Source organism: Phocoena phocoena, chromosome 7, assembly GCF_963924675.1.
Source record: "Phocoena phocoena chromosome 7, mPhoPho1.1, whole genome shotgun sequence".
NCBI classification, from domain to species: domain Eukaryota; kingdom Metazoa; phylum Chordata; class Mammalia; order Artiodactyla; family Phocoenidae; genus Phocoena; species Phocoena phocoena.
In genome coordinates this window covers 20,863,389-20,887,836 of record NC_089225.1, presented here as the reverse complement: position 1 = coordinate 20,887,836, position 24,448 = coordinate 20,863,389, and the positions used below count along the sequence as shown (strand labels likewise).

The window sequence follows — 24,448 nt, the reverse complement described above, 5'->3', positions numbered from 1 at the left end:
CCCTAGTTTTGCATGCTTGTCTCATCACTTTTCTGAAAAACTGAGTTTCTTGAAAAAACATGATTTGAATGAATGACTATTTCTCAAAACGAGACACAGGAGGAGGATTACTCTTTGGGGAACCAAGTGAAAGATTCATGGATTGCAGACCATCTTGAACCCAAGGGTAACCCTGCACAAGTGCTAAACATCGGAAACTACAGTACTTGTAACTTTCTCTTGACAAAAAAGCTAAGAGAGAGTACTATTCCTCCTGGGAGTAGAAACAAGGTAGGATGTAGGAAGTAAAACAGTAACAAACTGCTTTGTACTTGGATTCGTGTCAATCTGCATCAGGCTGAATTGGTTGATGAAAGAGTATACAGAAACCTAGCAATTTCTGAGTGGTTTTTACCCTGTTGTGTTCACTCACTGGAGAAGTGTGTGTGAGCGAGTGTGTAAATGTGTGTGTGTGTGTTGCATGTTAGCTTAGTAAAAGTGGTGAATATTTCAACATGGTGGTCAGGCTGTTTAGGTTTTGTTTTGTTTTGTTTGGTTTGGTTTGGTGGTACGCGGGCCTCTCACTGTTGAGGCCTCTCCCGCTGTGGAGCACAGGCTCCGGACGCGCAGGCTCAGTGGCCATGGCTCACGGGCCCAGCCGCTCCGCGGCACGTGGGATCTTCCCGGACCGGGGCACAAACCCGTGTCCCCTGCATCGGCAGGTGAACTCTCAACCACTGCGCCACCAGGGAAGCCCCAGGCTGTTTAGATTTAATCCCAGGCTCTACCATTTGTTAGCTTAAAATGTCTAAGCCTCATTGTCCTCATCTGTAACATGGGAAAGATGGTGATTATAGTATCTATTCCATAGAGTTGTTGTGAGGGTTCAATGACATCATTCATGTAAAGGACAAACCTAGGAAGCATTTAATAAATGTTAGTTGTTGTTATGATAAAATATTTAAACCCTTTTCAGTTGAGTATATATAGTGTTAAGTACATCTTTAGAAGAGAAACCCCTGCATCCTTCAGTAAGTGGTGGAAACAAATTTGGCGGCACAGGGATGCCAGGTGACCTTATGTTTTGAAGTGCCCTGAGTCTACTTCCTCATGAGTATGTTTTTGTAGACCACAGTTTAAAGTCTCTTTCAGCTGGATTTATTACCATTTATGACTCAGACAAAAATCCAGTCCATTTACTGAAGTTTTCGCTCTGGAATAGCACAAGCCTAGACAAGAAATATGTTCTCACATAAGAATTTCCATTCACTGGTGCTTTCTCAAGCATGACTCTAAGAATACAACGACTTTGGGGGTAATCTATGGGATTCTCGCTCTGTAACCCATATTCAGATTTGGAAAGGGGCCTTTTTGGGCACATTACAGCAATTATAAAGGTACAGCTTTCCTGGAAAAAATCTCAGTGGATAAGGTGATAATGGCAATTGTGCCAACCGTGCAAGTCCATAGGGGTCGAACTCTTTTAAGCGTCTAAACAGCAACTTCGAAGAGTGTACACACTTGTTTTCCTTCTTGAATGAAATTGTACTGCTTTCAAATCTCCAAGGTAATTGCACGGTGGATGGTTGCCCAGGTGACAGGCCGTAAACTAAGCAGTCCCTGCAGCTAACTGAAGGGTTTGTGCACGCAGAACCAGCTTTGAATATCTTTTTTTTTTCAAGTACTGTGAGCTGTGAACCACTGGAAAATAATCAAAGAAAAAATCGATATCTATGCTGCTTTTAAATGGATCCCTTGTTGAAGTGTGGGTTGACAGCTGTCCCAGAAATCAGTGCCACGATGAATTAGAATGATGTTGACTGCTGTTTGGCTTGGTGTTTCTTCAACAGTGTACCAACTTCCTCTGCAAAACATAGCACAGGTAAGCCAAATCTCCACTTTTCATCACATTTTGGATAATACCAAATGTTGCAACTTTTTTTTTTTTCTCCCCAAGGATGTCCCAAAGGAGGAACATCAGGTAAACTGATAGAGGAAACTGTGTCCTAATCTCAAATAATTATATCCTTAGAGTCGTTGTAATAAGCTATTTTTGACTTTTCAGATATTGAAACAATCCCACCCAATACTTTATATAAATGCCTCTAAACCAGTAGGCTAAACTGGGAAGGGCAAGAAAAGTATATAAAAATACTTATGTTGGGCTTCCCTGGTGGCACAGTGGTTGAGAGTCCGCCTGCCGATGCAGGGGACACGGGTTCGTGCCCCGGTCTGGGAAGATCCCACATCCCACATGCCGCAGAGCGGCTGGGCCCGTGAGCCATGGTCGCTGAGCCTGCGCGTCCGGAGCCTGTGCTCCACAACGGGAGAGGCCACGGCAGTGAGAGGCCCGCGTACCGCAAAAAGAAAAAAAAAAAATAACTTGTGTCCATTGAATTATACCCGGCAACAATCTTTTATTTTAGTTTAATCACCTATATATGTGTTAACTGCACATGGTTTAAACCTTCTTGTGCCACTCAGTATTGTGTGTTCTTGGCTATATTTTCTTAACATAAAAGGAGATTCCCATTGCTTTAAGTCTTAATTACATAAGATTCCAAATCATATGTAAAGTATAATAAAAAGATTTTGTTTTACAAGTATTGTAGATTAATCATACATACAATTAAAGATACAAGAACGGGGCTTCAATAGATGCTAAACCAGCAGTACCTGTGGAATGAAATGTTATTGCTTAAAAAAATCGTTGATCAAAGCAATCCTAAAAGAAAAATTGAGAAAAGCTCTTTCATGAAAAAACTTTAGATGGAAATGTACAGATTGAAGATCAGAAAAGGAAATGGAGCTTACTAATAAAAAACTGGGTGGGTCCATCCACTCTCATTGAAAGAGCTACCTATGTAGAGCGATACTGCTGTATGTCAATTCAATTATTATTTTCCTCCTCCAGTCACTGCTGAGTGTATGAGACAGTAGATTACCAAACAAGTGACCACATTGCCCAGTACTGTAGTGATTTGACTTAATAACTTTTGGGTTGCAGTTGGTTTAAATATTAATTTTAGTTTTTATTTTTGAGGTAGATACTACTTTTGAAATGCTCTCACTTAAGAGTTAAGCCACAATTCCATAACATGCATGTCATTTCATTGCTAGGGGTAATAAGCTTGGGAAAAAATACCTTTGGGGTTTTATTTCCACTTTATAGATGAGCTGGTGATATAAATATGTATTTCTAGTCTAGTTGTTATTTGATTATCCAGTTTTCATCTTTATTGAAGGACAGGTTTTAATTATCTTTTGTTTCTGAAAGCGTTTCTTTTAACTGAAATGATACTGCAAATATTGTTTTCAAAAATAAGTATATAAATCCAAGTTGCAAAGCAGTTTGCTGGAATAGACACGTATATTGGTTTTAAATTTTTCTGTGGCCTGATTCTGAGTGTATCATTTGCTCCTCAGCTTTTTTTAAAGTTCCAAGTACCCTGCTTACTCAATGTTAATGATTAGGATAATGATGATTAAGTGACAGCGATCAGCCAAATGTCTGCTTCATTTAGAAGAGCTTTAAGGAAAGAGACAGGTACTGCTGGTGGAAATGTAAACTGGTGCAGTCATTCTGGAGAACAACCCCAGCAATATTTAGTGAAATTAAATGCACTCACACATTCACTCCGTGAAACTTTTGCACAGTGCAGAACAAGGCCTGAACAAGGATATTTACCACAGTGTTGTTTGTGGAGTGGGAAGTTGGAGGCAACTTAGACGTCCATCACCAAGGGAAGAGACATTGAATATGGCGGATGCATACCATTCAGCCATTAGAAGCAAACGACCAGAGGTACACATAAGTATAAGGCTAAATCTTAAAAACAACATGTCACGTTAAAAAGTAACAAGATCGGGGACTCCCTGGTGGCGCAGTGGTTGAGAGTCCGCCTGCCGAGGCAGGGGATATGGGTTCGTGCCCCGGTCCGGGAAGATCCCACATGCCGCGGAGCGGCTGGGCCCGTGAGCCATGGCCGCTGAGCCTGCGCGTCTGGAGCCTGTGCTCCGCAACGGGAGAGGCTACAACAGTGAGAGGCCCGCATACCGCAAAATAAATAAATAAATAAATAAATAAATAAAAATAAAGGTATCCCCAAACTAACCGTATCATGGAGATTTTTTGTTTCCCAAATTAAAAAAAAGGCAATAGCAGTCACCTGCAACCACAACAATCCTTCATTTTTATGCCTCTCTTATTCTCCTTTCTTATATCATGAATCAGAGCTGTGCCCCACTAAGTAAGTTTTCTACCCAACCCAGAAGACACTATTGGTACTCAAAAAGGCTAAATTTGAATGCTGTGGTGTAGCAGGTTGTTGGATTTCTTCTGGAAAACGGAGTAGATATCACCCTTTGCAATTACAGAAATCAAACCGCGGTCCATGTGGCTAATTGTGATGTCCAAAGGCAACTCTTGGCCATCAATGGAATCCAGGCTCCCCAAATGCAACTTCTACAAAGTTCATGGCAAGATGACCTTGAACAACTTCAGCTCTTGCTGGTCATTTAATCTGCTGTTTGCTTCTGTCTTTGGGTAGGTGGGTGGGTGAAGGGTGAGAAGGGAACAGACTACGTATGACTCCTTTTAAAGAAAAATAAGTTCTTTTCAAATGCAGTTCCAGAAAGTTTCAGGCAGGAAATACGAGAAAGAAACAGAATTAAATTGGACACTTGGGGTGGAAAACAAAATAATAAAAGAACACAGCAGCAGCCTATTTACACCTTCTTCTGGCTGGATGCGAGGAGAAGTCATGTGGCACCCCTGGGAAATGATGTGCTCCCAAGGATGCCCCTGGAGAACCACTGTCAACTTGCTCACAGGTGTTCCCTTGACATCATTGCCATTTGTACGATTGCTGTTTAGATCCTTTCGGACCGTTTGCAGTTATTATCTTTATCTTGAAAAGGGAATCAGAGAGCCTATGCTTTGCATAATATTTAGTTGTGATTAAAGTTAAGAGAATACATTTTTAAATGCTAAGAGAATACATTTTTACATGCTGTCTTTTTAGGGTATTGATCTTCTTATTTAGATTTTCTGGCCATAGAGACCCTTTCCCAAAGTAACTTGCAAAACCACATGCATAGGGCTTCCCTGGTGGCGCAGTGGTTGAGAGTCTGCCTGCCAATGCAGGGGACACGGGTTCAAGCCCTGGTCTGGGAAGATCCCACGTGCCACGGAGCAGCTGGGCCCGTGAGCTACAAATACTGAGCTCTGCGCGTCTGGAGTCTGTGCTCCGCAGCAAGAGAGGCCGCGACAGTGAGAGGCCCGCGCACCGCGATGAAGAGTGGCCCCCGCTTGCCACAACTAGAGAAAGCCCTCGCACAGAAACGAAGACCCAACACAGCCAAAAATAAATAAATGAATAAATAAATTTATAAAAAAAAAAAAAAAAAAAAACCACATGCATAATCAAGGACATTAATTACTGGTAAATGGCAACTGCCTACTCTTGGCATTTACCTTCAGAGGTAATGTCAGATCACATGACTTTCCAACTGAAAGAAAATCAATTGCTGCAAGGAAAGTTTCTTCTATTCCCTTATGGTAGAGACACAGATAAAGAAAAAGTGAAAGATATTCTGGTCACCTAGCGTTCAAGGAAACAGACAACAAAATCCAAAGGACTCTAACTTATTTTGTTGTACTAAACGATAGTCTAAAATTGCCATACATCATAAACTGAGGTTTAGAAATATTTTTGGAAGACACTAAATTTTATTTTAATGGTATTTTCAACAGTTGTTGCTGTCATTCAATGTCTGTTTTCTTTTTTTTTAATCTGTTAGCTCCATCACCATATATATATATATTTTTTAATGTTTTTATTAGAGTATAATTGCTTTACAATGGTGTGTCAGTTTCTGCTTTATAACAAAGTGAATCAGTTATACATATACATATGTTCCCATATCTCTTCCCTCTTGCATCTCCCTCCCTCACACCCTCCCTATCCCACCTGTGTAGGTGGTCACAAAGCACCGAGCTGATCTCCCTGTGCTATGTGTGGCTGCTTCCCACTAGCTATCTATTTTATGTTTGGTAGTGTATATATGTCCATGCCACTCTCTCACTTTGTTCCAGCTTACCCTTCCCCCTCCCCGTATACTCAAGTCCATTCTCTAGTAGGTCTGCATCTTTACATCTTTATTCCCAACTTACCCCTAGGTTCTTCTGACCATTTTCTTTTTTTTAGATTCCATATATATGTGTTAGCATACGGTATTTGTTTTTCTCTTTCTGACTTACTTCACTCTGTATGACAGTCTCTAGGTCCATCCATCTCACTAAAAATAACTCAGTTTCGTTCCTTTTTATGGCTGAGTAATATTCCATTGTATATATGTGCCACATCTTCTTTATCCATTCATCTGTTGATGGACACTTAGGTTGCTTCCACGTCCTGGCTATTGTAAATAGAGCTGCAATAAACATTTTGGTACATGGCTTTTTTTGAATTATGGCTTTCTCAGGGTATATGCCCAGTAGTGGGACAATGTCTGTTTTCATAACCACATTTTTCACTCCTCAAGATAAGCCTCTAAGTTTTAAAAAACTGGTACCTGTAACTGGATCCAGAGCTTAATCAACAGATCCTCAAATTACTGTGCTATTGGAAAACTATTCTCAGCTCAAAACTTTCATGTTAGTTCTAACTAATAATAAACATTGACATAAGAAGTGGTTTCTTTTCAGAGATTAAAAAAATAATAACTGATTAATTCCCACAGCACCCCTCTGAGGTAATATCATTATCTCCAGTCTGTCCCTGGAGAAACTGGGGTAGAGACACCGACTGTATTGACGTGGCATAAAGTGAAATAGAGATGGAAATTCATGAGTTATTTTGGTCTAGAAAATAAACAATTTGGATAATTTGGCCTTCCAGTAGCTTCTCAGTTCTGAATTATCCAAATTAAATTTTACTTTCATTAAAAAAACATAACATCTATATATTCACATCCATTTGACTATATAAATACTGTTAAATAAGCTACCTTGTAATTGTAAATCATTCATTCATTCCACAAATGTTTACTGTGCATGAAGCAAACACTCTTCTCAGTGCTTTTCATATTCTATCTATCTCCAATCATCAAAACAACCCTGCAGGGCTTCTCTGGTAGCGCAGTGGTTGAGAATCTGCCTGCCAATGCAGGGGGCATGGGTTCAAGCCCTGGTCTGGGAAGATCCCACATGCCGCGGAGCAACTAGGCCCATGAGCCACAACTACTGAGCCTGCGCATCTGGAGCTTGGGCTCCGCAACAAGGGAGGCCACGACAGTGAGAGGCCCACGCACCGCGATGAAGAGTGGCCCCCACTCGCTGCAACTAGAGAAAGCCCACGTACAGAAACGAAGACCCAACACAGCCAAAAATAAACAAATAAATAAAATTAAAAAAAAAAAAAAAACCCTGCAGGGAAAACACTATTATTCCCACTTTGCAGCTGAAGCCCCTGAAGTTCAGTGTATAGGGTTGCAAGATTTTGCAAATAAAAATACAGGACACTCAAAAAAAAAAAAAAAATACAGGACACTCATTTAAATTTGAATTTCAGATAAACATCAAATAATTTTTTAGTATGATTATGTCCGAGATGAAAAGTATTCATTATTTAACTAGGGGTCCCTTATTTCATCAGGGTGATTTGATCGACTTTTAACAGACTGTCCTTGATATAACCCTGTCAGGGAGGTTAAATAACCAATTTAAGGAGTTCAAGTTCAAACAGAGATCTGTCTGTCTCTCAGGCCTGTGTTCTTTCAGTTAATCAGTTCCCTCTCAAGATATTGAGGAAGAATGTCTTAAAGTTGAGAATTTGGCCAAACAATGAAAATGCAAAGATTAGTATTAAGAGACATGCAGTAAAGACATAACAGAAATAAAGTTTCATGTTTTTAAAGGCATCTGAAAAGCGGAAGCTAACACACCATTGTAAAGCAATTATGCTCCAATAAAGATGTTAAAAAATAAGTAAATAAAAATAAAGATATCTGAAGAGTTCCTAGATACAAATTTCCCAAACCAACATGGCTTCACCCCTCTGATGCTGGCTGTGAGAGATGTGGACCTGTTTGAGAGTCTTGATATGTTAACCCTCTGTAGACATGCGGAGGTTCTGTCTGAGCTCCTCAGGCATCACGCGTGGGTATAAGTGGTCAGTCAGCACCCAAGGAAGGGGGTCTCTGCCATTGTTACTTACAAAGTCATTTGCAAACCTAGACGTATGGATTGCTATATATATATAATTCTTTATATATATATAAATATATAGTGAATATATATTAAATGCTGTATATATATAATATATATATATAATGTATACATATATATGAAACGCATATGCATGGTCACAAAAGGGACTTCGAAGTTGCAAAGTGATGTACAGATGTTAGAGGTTGCTATCTATTATTCTTATGATATTGGTCCTTTGTTTTACTTGTTTAAATACTTACTCTTTTGGTACTTCCTGGGAATGTCAAATAATTCTTGAGTATACAGCTTCCTACCCCCCAAATGTTACTAATTATTGCAGAAAGCATTGTCAATTATCGAAAACAATTTATAGTAATGATTTACAGTTATCTAAAGATTACATGTCAGCCTGCTCTTTTAGGATAGGAGACATAAACAATTTCTTTTAAAAATTAGAGGGTTAATAAACACTCTTTCATGTCAGAATTGCAGTTTCCTAATTCTGTTTGCTACCTATTTATCTTGTCATCAAATAAGAAAAGATGGCCAGGGCTTCCCTGGTGGCGCAGTGGTTGAGAGTCCGCCTGCCGATGCAGGGGACACGGGTTCGTGCCCCGGTCTGGGGAGATCCCACATGCTGCGAAGCGGCTGGGCCCATGAGCCATGGCCGCTGAGCCTGCGCGTCCGGAGCCTGTGCTCCACAATGGGAGAGGCCACAACAGTGAGAGGCCCGCGTAACGCAAAAAAAAAAAAAAAAAAGAAAAGATGGCCAAAGTTCTTTCTCAGTATTTCACATGCATTTTGTTTTGGGAATAAAAAAGGAAGATGAAACTTCCAGAACAAAAGTATAGTCAAGAACATGATCTATTGTGAAAGGATCAATTAGTATAATAGGATGAAGATGGAAGTCTGAAGCTACATCAAACTTTAGCGTTAAACAACAGCTGAAGAGATTGTTAAAAATGGAGATTACTGGACATCACCCCAGAGATGGTGTTTAGTAGGCCTGGAGTGGGGTCCAGAATACTGGAGATCAAAGGACACCACGTGAAGAAACACTAATTAAGGCAGATGAGCAAAACAAGGTCTGAACAAGATAAATGACTTGCTTAAGGCCACATATCAAGGTAGTGGCAGTCCATCGTTTCTTGGTCCCATGCTAACTCTTTTGAATCACGACTTTTGATGGAGAAAAGTTCATAAGAATATTGTTGCAGATCATAAAACATTACCCTGTCCCATAGCAATAAAGAGATTCTAATTCAAAGGTGTTAGGTTGGAAACCATGATCAATTCGCTCCTGGTCCCAGAATGTGACTAGTGAAGTGAGTTTAGTCATTGTTTCTCTCACCATAATCTGTTAATAAAAGTTCCCATCATTTACCCTTTGGACCTCTCTGAGTTCATGTCTAATTCTAGGATCCAGTACAGCAGAGAGAGGAGATTTGTGCTGATTCAAGGAGCCCTAAGACCAGTCAATTGGGCTTCACAGTCACAGGGCAAGGCAAAGAGGAATGAAAAAATCACGCAGAGAGAGATTTTATGATACGATCACGCCATTCAACCAAAAGCCTGTGAAATAAGCGTATCAGTTTAATTTCAAAGTGAGATGCTAGGCCATTCTACTATTTTGAATGATAAAAGAGCTAGCTGTTAGCATTAGGAAAAAGAAATATCAAGACTAAGCAATTAACTAAACCATTGGAAAGAAAAAAAACAATCAAGTCAGCTATGTGGCAGTGATAAGACAACAGTTAATCAAGATGCTTTTTAGGGCTTCCCTGGTGGAGCTGGGGTTGAGAATCTGCCTGCCAATGCAGGGGACATGGGTTCGAGCCCTGGTCTGGGAAGATCCCACATGCCGCGGAGCAACTCGGCCAGTGAGCCACAACCACTGAGCCTGCGCGTCTGGAGCCTGTGCTCCGCAACACGAGAGGCCACAACAGTGAGAGGCCCGGAAAAAAAAAATTAGTTTGAAATAAGTATAGATTCACAAGAACTTGTAAAAATAGTACAGAGAGGTGCTGTATAACCTTCACAAGCTACCACCAGTTGGAATTATCATCATAACTATAGCTGATTGTCAAAACTAGGAAACTGATATTGACACAATACAAGGAACTAGACTACAGACCTTACTTGGATTTCACTAGTCTTTGAATGCATTCCTTTTTCTTCTTCTGTTTTCGTGTGCCTGTGTGTACAGTTCTATGACATTTTATCCCCTGTATTATCATGATCAAGATACAAAACTGGTCTGTCTCCACAAAGGAACGCCCTCTTACTCCTCTCTTTACTGCCACATCCTCCCTGCTAACTCCTGGCAACCACTGATCTATTCTCCAACTGTATAATTTTGTAATTTCACAAATGTCATATAAGTGAAATTATCATACATGTGAACTTTTAAGATTGCTTTTTCAACTCAGCATAATGCTCTTGAGATAGAGCCAAGCTGTTGTGTGTACCAATAGTTTTTCTATTGCTAAGTAGTATTCTATTACAATTATATTTTGTTTCACAGTTTTTTAGCCATTCACTTGTTGAAAGATATTTGGGTTGTCTCTAGTTTGGGGCTATGACAAATAAAGCTACTATGAACATTCATGTATAAATTTTTGCATGACTTATGTTTTCGTTTCTCTAGGATACATGCCCAGGAGTCCAATTAGTGGGTCATTTGGTAAATGTATGTTTAGTTTTTTTAAAAACTGCCGAACAATTTTCCAGAGTGGCTCTACCATTTTATATTCCCACCAGCAATAAATGAGACGTCCAGTTTCTCTACACCCTTGCCAGCATTTGGTACTATCAGTATTTTCTATTTTAACCATTTTAAAAAATTTAAACCAAAATAAATATATGGTGTTATCTCATTGTGGTTTTAATTTGCATTTCCCTAATTACCAATGTTGAACATTTTTAAAAAATTTATTTGCAGGCTTCCCTGGTGGCGCAGTGGTTGAGAGTCCGCCTGCCGATGCAGGGGACACGGGTTCGTGCCCCGGTCCGGGAAGATCCCACATGCCGCGGAGCGGCTGGGCCCGTGAGCCATGGCTGCTGAGCCTGCGTGTCCGGAGCCTGTGCTCCGCAACGGGAGAGGCCACAACAGTGAGAGGCCTGTGTACCACAAAAAAAGATAAAATAAAATAATAAAAAAAAAATTTATTTGCCATCAGCATAAATTGTTCAAATATTTTGTCCGTTTTCTGATTGAATTGTTTGTTTTCTTATCGTTGGGTTTAGAGAATTCTTTATATATTGTGAATGATGTGTGACTCGCAGATATTTTCTGCTAGCCAATAAGAAAAACTTGGAGGTTTTTTCACCTTTTTTTTTTTTGCGGTACGCGGGCCTCTCACTGTTGTGGCCCCTCCCGTTGCAGAGTACAGGCTCCGGACGCGCAGGCTCAGCGGCCATGGCTCACAGGCCCAGCCGCTCCGCGGCATGTGGGATCTTCCCGGACCGGGGCACGAACCCGTGTCCCCTGCATCGGCAGGCAGACTCTCAACCACTGTGCCACCAGGGAAGCACTTTTTCACCTTTTTGACAATTCCTTTATCAAACAGAAGTTTTAAATTTTGATGAAAACCAGTGCACCCACTTTTTCCTTTACTGGTCTTGATTTTTACATCTAAGAAGTCTTTTACTTGATCCGGGTCCTGGTTACATGAGTGTGTTCAGTCTATAAACATTCACTAGTCTATACACTTATGTGCACTTTTCTGAATGTATGCTATACTTAAAAATGAATTAAAGGGAAGGGGTATGCCTTCAAATATCTGAGAAAAAATATGGTTTTCAACCTAGGATTTTATATCCAGACAAACTATAAGTCAAGTATTAGGGTTGCATAAAGACATTTTTCAGACACACAAATGCTCAAACATTTTACATTTCATACACCTTTAAAGGAAGCTACTATGTGCTCTGTTAAATTAACGAAATAAGATAAAAATGGAGGGGAAAATTGCATCCATGATTCAGGGGATCTGAAACCTAACACAAGAGAGGAGGGTATCCTTGGTATAAAGCAGAAAGCAAGTCCCAGGGCTTCAGCCACGTATGAAGTCTAGAGAACAAAGAGCTCTGATCCTTGGGGGATGGGAGGAGTGAGGGAGAACAGGATAATGGAGATTTCCAGGAAGAAGATGGAACTGATATATTATCTGATGTATTTAACCAAGTGAAAAGACCACAGGATGTTTGGAAGATTTGAGTTAAAAAATATAAGAAAAGGAATTAAATATTAAATTAAATTGTGAATGAAATAAAAATGGGGGTTTTGGGTTTTGTGCAGGAAGCTAGTCAGGAAAGTATAAACATACTACACTACTATTGAACTACTACAGTGCAATACATATGGTATAGTACAATACTCAAATAATCATAATTTGAACTTTGCCTATTGATTTAACAAGAAAAAGAGGGTGAATTTACTGGGAAGATAGAGGCAAAGTATAAGAATATTAAATTGTCAACTGCAATAATAAGAAGCCAGTAGGTAATATATCACTTTAGTGACAGCAGGATAAGTACATTATCTAGAGATATGGAAGAAAATACCAAAAGAAACATTTAAAAGGCTGGAACTGGCTGCCTCTGGGGGAAAGAGTGGGGAAGGTAACTGATGGCCTTTTTTGTTATAAGTTTTTGTTTTTAACCATTATTTGACTTCTAAAAAATGTATAAGTTAGATAACAATGAAAACTAATTAAAAATTAAAATACGGAAATGGTTAAATCCCAACTCCTCTGGGGCATGGGATGGGATGAGGTAGAATGGAAACATTTATTTTTAATACTATTTGAATATTTTACTATCGTGCATTTGTAACTTTTCTAAAGAGGTTAGCCTGCTTCTCACCAAAGTTGCTTTAGTACAGTGGTTGTCAAAAGGGGGTGATTTTACCCCTCAGGAGGCAGTTAGCAAGGCTTAGAGACATTTTTGGTGTCACAACCGGGGCAGAAGTGCTGCTGGCATCCAGTGGGTAGAGGTCAGGGATGCTGCTAAACATCCTACAGTGCGCAGGCAGCCTTTCCACAGCAAAGAATCACCAGCCCCAAATGTCAGTAGCAGCGAGGCTTAGAAACCTTGCTGTGTAGTAGGCTTTGTCCCAACATTGAAGGTTGTATTGTTTTTGATTACTAATATTACATAGTAATTGGAATAAAATACCTAGAGACCAATCTTTAAAATGTGTGTCATGCATCAGAAATTGATAAACAAAAACTCATTTACTTTTCTTTTTTTTTGTGGTATAGTTAGGAACTTTCTTTCTTAAAAAGACTAAAAATCCTTTCATATTAGTATATTTTTTCGTGCAAAACATTTTCTGAACTTTCACTCTATATTTTTCTTATTATGCTTGAAATAACTGAACTCATTTCTGAAGGAGAAATAGACTCTCACTATTGAATTTGCCTCTTCTTCTCAGTGCTTTCTCTAGTGCTTAAATTGCAAAACCCAAGGTCACTCTTTACTTCTTTCCTTCGAATGAAAGCTTGCTTTTCTTTTGGGTTGTCTGTAATAGGCTTTTATAGTTTACAGATATAAGCAGCTGCCTTGCTTGTAGGATTGCTCCTGAGAGGCTCTTTATACCCTCTCCCAATCTCTTTTCATCTAAGGAGAATCATCTTTCTAAATTTAATTACGTATGATTTCTATGCCTCTTTTCTGTGTGGTTGGCATTCTGTTGTTTACAGATTAGAATGCTATGCCCTCTATCTAGTCTGTTGTCACCTCCTGCATCACTGTCAATGGTTTACGAACTCCATTTATGTTTGGGATGTGCTATTCTAACATTTTCTCTCCTTCACTCATAACTGAGTGTCATTATTTTAATTTTCCTCCTTGTAGCACCCAAGCAATCCTTAAAGTCATTCATATTTAGTATCCTAAAAGAAATCAGAAAATTCTGAGCTGTTTCTGCTTTTGTCTTCATTTCCATGATAACCTTCAAAGTAGACATTATTCCCTACATCCTTTTTGTTTGTGATACTTATGGTTTTTCAGTTTATTCTATGGAAGAAATTTTTGTAAGGAGATTGTAGGCATCACACATCTTTTATTTTATCTTTTCCTGTGCAAAACCTATAAATCAGGTTTGAGTATTCTTCCTCTTAATTTTGCTCTCTGTTATTGATTCCTTTCTTTCTGGTTCTTGTTGAGACTCTGTTTCAAGTTTTTCATGGTAACAAGAAAGCAGAGTGGATAAGACCTCTGTAACCAGACTACAGAGTCTGGGTGTGAATCCTGGCTCTACCATAGGCTAGCTATGTGACCTTGGGTAAGTTACTTAACTTCTCTGGACCTCACGTACAAAAGAGAATAATAGTTCCTACCTCTAGAGTTGTTGTGAGGATTAAATTAGTTAATATGTGAAAGGTGCAACAGTGTCTGGCACTTTATGTGTAAATGCTAGTCGTCATTATGGGTTTGGTAGGTAGGTGTGCCCACACTCTGTGTCTTCCAACTTTTCTTAAAGGACCAGCTAATGAATGAACTGAGCAGTTGAGAGGGGTGGGATAGGGAGGGTGGGAGGGAGGCTCAAGAGGAAGGGGATATGGGGATATATATATACATATAACCTATTCACTTTGGTGCACAGCAGAAATTAACACATTATAAAACAATTATACTCTAATAAAGATTAAAAAAAAAGAAAACAATTCAATAAAGACTTTAAAAATGGTCCACATCAAAAAAAATCTTAAAAATCATGTACTGCTAAGTTATTACAATTGAACACCTAAAATATTTTCATGGCAGTATAAATGCAGGGTTTTATTTTTATTTTTTTCTGTGATAATTAAAATGAACAAAGCAAAAAGAAAAGATTTCCAAGCTCTCTTGGGAATTAATAAATGAAATATCAGATGATGTTTGGTGATAAAGGCTACCTGCTTATCCAACAGACATCTGCATTTAGGGCAAAGACTTTTTATCCAACAGTCTCCTTAAGTAGGCAGTTCAACCAGATCACAGAAGCCAGAGAGCCACTTGTAACATCCAGGTTGTGACGGGATATTTTAACTACTACTTGCATCTATCACTGTTCTAGACATTAAAAAGGGCAAAATCACCAGCAACAACTTCTAATGAAGGAAACTATCAACAAGAATAAATTCTAATAGAAAACATTTCTTCTTTAGACAGTTAGGAGTACTTTTCATAAATCAAGCTGTTTCTCAACCGTGTTTTTCAGCATGATTATTTTCTAGAGGGTAAAACGAAAGCTTTAGAGGTTGCATACCACGATTAGATCAAAAAGCTGTCATAGTGAAAACTTTAATGAGCTTTGCTGCCTCCTTTCAGTCTAAGGTTATATCTGCAGCTTCCATATGGGGCAGGGATTTCTACCCTCATCATTAACAAACGATGCCCCAGGGAGGCATTATGGAAAAGATCATGTTCCTTTGGGGTTGTTCACGGACTGTGGCCAAAGGATTCTTTCCAGTTACCCACCCAGATGGAATTTGGGGCAGTTTAACAGCCTGGACACGGACATGATAAAGTAGAAAATATTGAATTTCTCTGTGTCTCAGTGATTTCAGCTTTGATCTTCATTTTTGATTATGCAGTTAATCACGTCCATGTCTGTCTGAGCCTCGTGCTCTGGAGGCGAATAGTTTCCCATTTTTTTAGTCCTAAATGCTTTATCCGATTTAAAAGGAATCCACAGTGTGAAACTCTAGCCTAGAAAAAAAATCAACATTCACTCTGCCAACCAAGTACTACATTGAACAACTGAGTTTCTATTTTATGATATTTCAGGAGTTTGACCAAGATGTTGTCTGCACTCATTCCATATTGATTAGTGAAAAAGGAGATCCAAGTGGTGATGGACTAGACTGGCAACCCAGGACAGAAGGTATCTCTTCTGTCCTTGATATGGTTACAAAGATAACATGGATTATTTGGATTTTCCCCCTAATTTTGGTAGTCCTCAGTGCAGGAACATTGAAATCACAGACAAGCACAAAGGAAAAGAAAAATCACTCATAATCCTATCCTTTGGTCCATACCTGAATCAGTGAGTCTTGTCAATCTGCCCAGCCAAAATGGGCATCCCTCTTCTGTCTCTCCTCTTTGCTCTACCCCACTCCAGCTCAGCCTACTGTCCTCATCTCCTATCTTTTTTGTCTAATAACATCTTTTTCCTCATTCCTTTCCTCTCAGAATCTTCCATCAGCTCCAGGGATCTGTTCTCTTCCAGGACCAAGCATTTCTCCACTATCTGTCATCCCAGAGCTCCTCCCTTGAGGGGGAGTTGCGGGCCTGAACAAAGAACTAAAGCCCCAAGTTGCACTCTTGTATTCTAGGATGTCATAAGTCTGGAATTTTCCAGAACAATGCCTATTCCAAATATGTCATCCTGTCCTACCCATAAGTGTCCTTGCATTGAACAGATCACAAAGTATTTGCAGATTCTCACTTCAAAAAATAGTCATCACAGAGATCACATTTGTCTGTCATCTATTCGCCTATAAACTTTTTTTAAAAAATAAATTTGTTTATTTTTGGCTGCATTGAGTCTTCATTGCTACATGCAGACTTTCTCTAGTTGCAGCGAGCGGGGACTACTCTTCTTTGCGGTGCGTGGGCTTCTCACTGCAGTGGCTTCTCTTGTTGTGGAGCACAGGCTCTAGGCGCACAGGCTTCAGTAGTTGTGGCACGTGGGCTCAGTAGTTGTGGCTTGCAGGCTCTAGAGCGCAGGCTCAGTAGTTGTGGCACGGGCTTAGCTGCTCCACGGCATGTGGGATCTTCCTGGACCAGGGCTCGAACCCGTGTCCCCTGCATTGGCAGGCAGATTCTTAACCACTGTGCCACTAGGGAAGTCCCCCTACAAACTTCTTAAATGAAATGTTTATTTGAACTGCTCCAATCTCTCTCTGATAATTTTCCTATTTGCATTTCTAACACTCCAGGGAAGCTGCTCTCTGGATGTCTTTTTTCTCATCCCTGTCAGCCACCGTGAATGCCACAGTGCTGTCCTAGCTGCTCTCTCCTTTGGCCCCTTATGTGATGCTGCCCTCTTCTGGGGAGCCTTCAGTCTTTCTCAAACTCACTCGGTATCTCCTCTCCCCTGGCGGAGGGCGGGGAATAATTTAATAACATTTGAAATGATTAACTCCATGAACCCTGAAAGACCTAATTAAAATACAAGTTCTGATCCCCTTCCAAACAGTCTATGTGATCTGCCTTTGACTTTCAAAAGTTTCAAAGCTGAGTTCTCAGAAGCCTGATTGTGTTCCCCATCATCTTCCAAGAGGTTAAAATAATGTGTTTATTCTGCTCCATTTGGAAGTGACTTGCCATTTGAGGTGCTTATAATTCTTTTAAAATCGATTTGTAAGATTTTAGGTTTTCATATAGGAACCATAACACTTATGCAGCACCTCGACTAGGCCCTTGTAGTTGTAAGCTTTCATAACTTGGGTTGCACATTTGAAAGAAGCAATTATGTTTCTAAATTTTCCTCTCATAGTTGATAAGAGTCTTCACTAGAGCTAGTTACTCTTTTAAGTCACAAAGCCTGAAATAAAACTGTGTGGGGTATTATTGTGCATTGTATACATCTTAAATAGCAATAAATCTCTTTAAATCCCATTTACATATTTCTACCAATAACATATTCCAGGTTGTTAATGTTAAAGTGCTTGCACATGCTATGAAGACTTTATGCACATACTATGTGACTATTCTGTTGTAGATATGAACACTTTAACATTTTATTTATTTATTTTTGGCTGTGTTAGGTCTTTGTGGCTGCATGTGGACTTTCCTTAGTTGCGGCGAACGGGGGCTACTCTTCGTTGTGGTGCGCGGGCTTCTCATTGCGGTGGCTTCTCTTGTGGAGCACAGGCTCTAGGCACGTGGGCTTCAATAGTTGTGGCGCACGGGCTTAGTTGCTCCGCGGCATGTAGGATCTTCCTGGACCAGGGCTCGAACCCATGTCTCCTGCATTGGCAGGCAGATTCTTAACCACTGTGCCACCAGGGAACCTCTAGATATGCACATTTAGTTTATATCTGTTCATTGTATTATTCTTTTAAAAAGGGAGCATCACTGACTAAAGTATGTATAAACTTTATATAATGTTTGGATAACTCCCCTGGTCTTTTAACAACTAAGTATTCCTGCAGCATACATTTGCTTTATTATGGGCTTTTACAGATGGTAACTTGTAAAATAAAATCCCCCCGCAAAATCCCTCATCTTTTTCCTTAGTATAAAAATCTTGCATTCCTCAATCAGCTATTTTCCCAGAACATATCAGATGCAAACCTCATAGACTGGAAATTGAGCGTGTAAAATTACCCTTTTCATGAGTGAATAAGAACCTATTTTCTGAAATTTCTGGGCTTAATTTATTTTTAATTGTGTATCATCAGAATTCTTAAGTGTAGATAACAGAATCTACTCTGAGTGAAGAAGCAAGGAAGTTTTCAAAGATACTAGAAAGTTCACAGACCATTGAAAAACCAAAGGAGAAGAACAGACCCCAGGTTGGATTGTCAGAAAGAATTCTTGGAGCTACATCTCAAAACTGGCTACTGACGCCCAGGTCACGCTGCTTCAGCCACAACCAGGAGCTGCTCCCACACTGACCTCAGAATCTCCCTCCTCTGTTGACACCCACATCAGCAAATGATGCCTATGCCTTATCTTTTCTCATGTAACCCGTGTGAATCCATGTCTCAAGTTAGCTTTCTGAACTCTAGTGGCAAAAAAGGCTGGAAAATGTAGTTTTAAAAAACTCTGTTGAAAATCATGATTTAGGAAACTATCAAAACATGGAGAGGTTATCAAAATGTTTTGAACCTCGATTCCCATCAATTTAAATAAAACAAGTGGAAAACACAGAAAAGTAAGACTTTTCTGGAGAAAATAATTTTTCTTCATCGAATGAATTAGGTTAGGCCAATTTAAAATTTTTATTTTAATGATTTAGCACTTACATTAACAAATTAATTGTCATTTCCCAACTTTTATGAATGTCATTTGCACCTCTTCTGCAAGGAAATTATGTTTCTGGTTGTGTTTAAATGTTGCCTTTTAGTTTCTCTCCACTGTAACATTTTCTGGTGGGGTTAATTAATTAATTTTAAAGATTCTTTTGATGTGGGCCATTTTTTAAAAGTCTTTACTGAATTTGTTACAATACTGCTTCTGTTTTATATTTTTGTGGTTTTTGGCCGTGAGGCATGTGGGATCTTATCTTCTCAACCAGGGATCGAACCTGCACCCTCTGTGCTGGAAGGTGAAGTCTTAACCACTGGACCACCAAGGAAGTCCCAGGGTTATTTTATTAATACATCCTCTTACTGGAAAGATTCACTCAGATGGGAACAAGTGTTTTATTTTTACATGTTAACAGTGCATCCTCTTTCCTGGATCACTGGATATGTTTAGAGGCTCCCGTGATTACTCACAGTATTCAAAAGACAAAAAGAGAACAGACGTGTTCCAAGATGATTTCAGAGCCAGAATGTTGTATAATCTTTCCCCCTCCCCTCCGCCATTTAGGACCAAAATTTTTTTTTTCCATTTAGGAGCCATTAACTTTTCACAAAGTCTAAAAAGGCAAGTATTTCTCATACTCGCTTATTGTATCTTTGCTCCTTGTTTTAAAATAAAAGAAGAAATCAACCAATTAACAGATTTTGAACACATTAAATTTGCTTAAAAATATTCTGGGTAAAAAAAAAATAACCTGGGTTTATTAGTCCTCAATGATTGTAAAAGTACAGTCATTCTTAAGAACGTGTTCACATGAATACACTGCCCAGTTTTCTAATTTCCACAGCAAAATACTAACTATACCTAGCCTTTACTAGAACATCCTTTTCATTGACAGTTTAGTTATTAGGAAAGTATGCTGTATGTTTTTCTTACTCCAACTTGTCAGCTAGGTGTTTGCCCTCAAGGATGACTATAAAACTGGTATGAAAGACACCCATCCCCCTGTGCTATGTGGCTGCTTCCCACTAGCTATCTATTTTACATTTGGTAGGGTATATATGTCCATGTCACTCTCTCACTTTGTCCCAGCTTACCCTTCCCCCTCCCCGTGTCCTCAAGTCCATTCTCTAGTAGGTCTAGTAGGTTTAATTTTTGTTGTGTTTTGTTTTGTTTTTTAGATTCCATACATATGTGTTAGCGTACAGTATTTATTTTTCTCTTTCTGACTTACTTCACTCTGTATGACAGACTCTAGGTCTATCCACCTCATTACAAATAGCTCAATTTCGTTTCTTTATATGGCTGAGTAATATTCCATTGTACATATGTGCCACATCTTCTTTATCCATTCATCTGATGATGGGCACTTAGGTTGTTTCCATCTCCGGGCTATTGTAAATAGAGCTGCAATGAACCTTTTGGTACATGGCTCTTTTTGATTTATGGTTTTCTTGGGGTATATGCCCAGTAGTGGGATTGCTGGGTCATATGGTAGTTCTATTTGTAGTTTTTTTAAGGAACCTCCATACTGTTCTCCATAGTGGCTGAACCAATTCACATTCCCACCAGCAGTGCAAGAGTGTCCCCTTTTCTCCACACCCTCTCCAGCATTTATTGTTTCTAGATTTTTTGATGATGGCCATTCTGACCGGTGTGAGATGATATCTCATTGTAGTTTTGATTTGCCTTTCCCTAATGATTAGTGATGTTGAGCATTCTTTCATGTGTTTGTTGGCAATCTGTATATCTTCTTTGGAGAAATGTCTATTTAGGTCTTCTGTCCATTTTTGGATTGGGTGGTTTGTTTTTTTGTTATTGAGCTGCATGAGCTGCTTGTAAATTTTGGAGATTAATGCTTTGTCAGTTGCTTCATTTGCAAATATTTTCTCCCATTCTGAGGATTGTCTTTTGGTCTTGTTTATGTTTTCCTTTGCTGTGCAAAAGCTTTGAAGTTTCATTAGGTCCCATTTGTTTATTTTTGTTTTTATTTCCATTTCTCTAGAAGGTGGGTCAAAAAGGATCTTGCTGTGATTTATGTCACAGAGTGTTCTGCCTATGTTTTCCTCTAAGAGTTTGATAGTGTCTGGCCTTACATTTAGCTCTTTAATCCATTTTGAGTTTATTTTTGTGTATGATGTTAGGGAGTGTTCTAATTTCATTCTTTTACATGTAGCTGTCCAGTTTTCCCAGCACCACTTGCTGAAGAGGCTGTCTTTTCTCCATTGTATATTCTTGCCTCCTTTATCAAAGATAAGGTGACCGTATGTGCATGGGTTTATCTCTGGGCTTTCTATCCTGGTCCACTGATCTATATTTCTGGTTTTGTGCCGGTACTATACTGTCTTGATTACTGTAGTTTTACAGTATAGTCTTATCATCTTTAATTTCTTTCATCAGTGTCTTATAATTTATTTTCATGTTTTTGAATTTCTTTTTTCATATGTTCATTTCATATAGTCTTTCACTTTGATTACATATTACAAAACTTTCAGCCCACAATGCAATGGAAAATTTTAAAAGGATTCTTCACCAAAGATAGGTTGAGAAGCACTGAGCCTTTGGAGAATGGTCAAAGGCCTTTGGTCAACACCTTTGGAGAAGTACAAGGATGCACCCCCCCTATGTCTCCCCTTTGCCCCTCTGATTTCTCTGCTTGAGGAAACAGGGAATGGGAAAACTAAAGTGCGAGGGGCAGAGGGCAGATGAGGTGGGGAGCAACTCAGAGGACAGGGAGGTCTTGTGCTTTCAGGAATACAGCCATTCCACACAGCAGCACCGTTTGGAAGTAGTCCTCCAAACTTTCTATTGATGTTGGGCTGGAATGACTTTTAAATCAAACCGTTTCTCCTGCCTTTTAGTCAGATAACCTCAGTGCATCAGGAATGGGTACCAGCACATTCTGTTTCACTTCCAATGAAATTGAGATGGTAGACTCCAGGGCAAATATGGTGACCAGGCAGCCTTTACTCCTGAAGAAAGAGGAACATTACCAGTAGCTCTGCAATGTGAACTTGGGCTTTTTTTTGCCAAGACCTTGCTTAGAACCGAACATCTCCAAGTCTGTAGCCAGAGAAGATGTTCCTCACTTTCTGAAGGGGCAGCCGAGAAAATCTGAAGGCGAGTTCATTTAATTACACAGTTATTCCTTTATTCTTTGGTCCATAAATATTTCTTTACTGATCTTTTTCTTCAGCGTTTGAAAATCTTTACAGGGAACTCATATTTGGTTTATTTTTATCTATGGGAGTTTGGGGGGCCTACACTGAGGATGCTTTCCTCCAGGATTTGAGTTAGCTGTTCTATCTAGCCCAAGACTTATTTACCAGATAGCACACTGGTGCCAGTGTTTCCCCTTAGGACGTTGCTCTCATTGATGTCTGCTTACCACTGTCCTAAACCAAGTGGCCTAAACCACCAGGGACAAACCTGTAGTCCAAAATTTTGCATTTATTGGCTTATTGCAATGAGAGATATTGCACAGCAGAGGAAATGTGAAGCATCTCACCAAAAAAAGGGAAAAAAATAGAATTATTATTATAGGATTTGGGTGCAAGGGTAGAGCTCAAATGAAAGTTAAATGATGCAGTGGTGGTTTTTTTTTTTTTTTTTTTTGCGGTACGCGGGCCTCTCACTGTTGTGGCCTCTCCCGTTGCAGAGCAACAGGCTCCGGATGCGCAGGCTCAGTGGCCATGGCTCACGGGCCCAGCCGCTCCGCGGCATGTGGGATCTTCCTGGACCGGGGCACGAACCCGTGTCCCCTGCATCGCTGGGTGGACTGTCAACCACTGCGCCACCAGGGAAGCCCTGCAGTGGTGTTTTAAAAAATTTTTTTAATTTTAAATTTATTGTGGTACAATGTACATCACATTAAATTTACTATTTTAACCATTTTTAAGTGCACGGTTTAGTGGAATTAAATACATTTACATTGTTGCACAACCATTGCCACTATGCATCCCCAGAACTTTTTCATCTTGCAAAACTGAAGATCTATACCCATTCAACTTTAACTCTCCTTTCTACTTTCCCCCCGTATCCCTGGTAGCCACTGTTCTACTTTATGTCTCTATGAATTTGACTATTCTAGGTCCCTCATATAAGTGAAATCATACAACATTTGTCCTTTTCTGTCTGGCTGATTTCATTTAACATGATGTTGAAGCCGAGTTTCGATAGGCTGTGTATAAAAGTGTTAACAACAGGTCTGGACTGTGACGTAGACCCAGGGTCTTGTTCCTTGAAATCCAGAAATCTCACTCCCAGTTGTCCACAGCCTCTCTTCGGCCTCCTCTCTTGCCACTCTTCCTCAGCAGGTGCTAAACATAAGCATCACCAAACGCCTTCTGTTCCCAGAACAAATATGTGAATATTTGCACATGTTGTTTTTCTCTGCCGGAACATTAAGCCATCCTTCAGCTCTCCCCTTAGAAACCCCCTCCTCTGGGAAGTCTTCCTGAATGTCCCCAAGACTGGGGGAGTCGCCAGGCCTTTGGACTCCCATAGGATCCTGACCTTGTCTGCAACATAACACCCATCATGCTGAATTGTCACTGTCTTTTTACGTGCTGGTCTTCACCAGATGACAAAGGCAAAAACCGTCGCACCTCTGCACACCTCGCTCCAGATCTGACACATAACTATTTTTAAATGTATATTGAATTAATAACAATGGCAGTCACCATTTATTGAGTGCCTATTACCACAAGGCACAAATATTCACTGATATAGGTAATATTAGCATGCTTGTTTTAGAAATGAGGAAAGTGAGCCTCAGAAGGTTAAGTGCATGCCCAGGTCACATTAACTGATGGGTCACAGAGGCTGGGTTCAAAGCTGGACCCCCTGTCTTTGAAGCCAACGTGCTTAAGCACCATGTCATGTGTGTTCAGAGCTCACACCGCCCATTTGAGCCCCACTTTAGTTATGAGGGAAAAAAAGGAGAAACATTTAGTCTTGTGGTGGAGGTGAATTTAGAGAAAAGGGAGGGCAGTTGGTTCAGGTACAAACTGGAGGAAGGATGGATGGAGACTGAATTGGACATCATGGAAATATCCTCTTCTCCTGGCCAAACCACAGAAAGTCTTGAAGACGTAATAAAAGCAGCACATTCAAACAAGAACAAACTGGGTTAGGTCAGTATTCTGTGATGGGAGCTGCTCCATTGGTGTTACGATCTTGTCTGAAGAAGTCAGCTGGGTTTACCAGGCTGGTGTTTGTTCCCTTTTTAAAAATATTTTTGTTTAAATGCAATCTTAAATTTTAGACAATCAATATATATGTCAATTAAGA

The 24,448-nt window shown here is 39.7% G+C and overlaps 1 protein-coding gene across 1 annotated transcript in view; it reads left to right on the top strand.

Annotated features, from left to right (window-relative positions):
• Positions 1–24,448, top strand: part of MAP3K19 (mitogen-activated protein kinase kinase kinase 19) — a 43,786-nt gene that overhangs the window by 1,068 nt on the left and 18,270 nt on the right. The window contains 7 exon segments of the mRNA XM_065880134.1: positions 3,637–3,784; positions 4,304–4,492; positions 7,986–8,144; positions 15,968–16,087; positions 18,604–18,761; positions 22,018–22,070; positions 22,073–22,276. Of these exon segments, the coding sequence (XP_065736206.1) occupies positions 3,637–3,784; positions 4,304–4,492; positions 7,986–8,144; positions 15,968–16,087; positions 18,604–18,761; positions 22,018–22,070; positions 22,073–22,276 (1,031 nt within the window).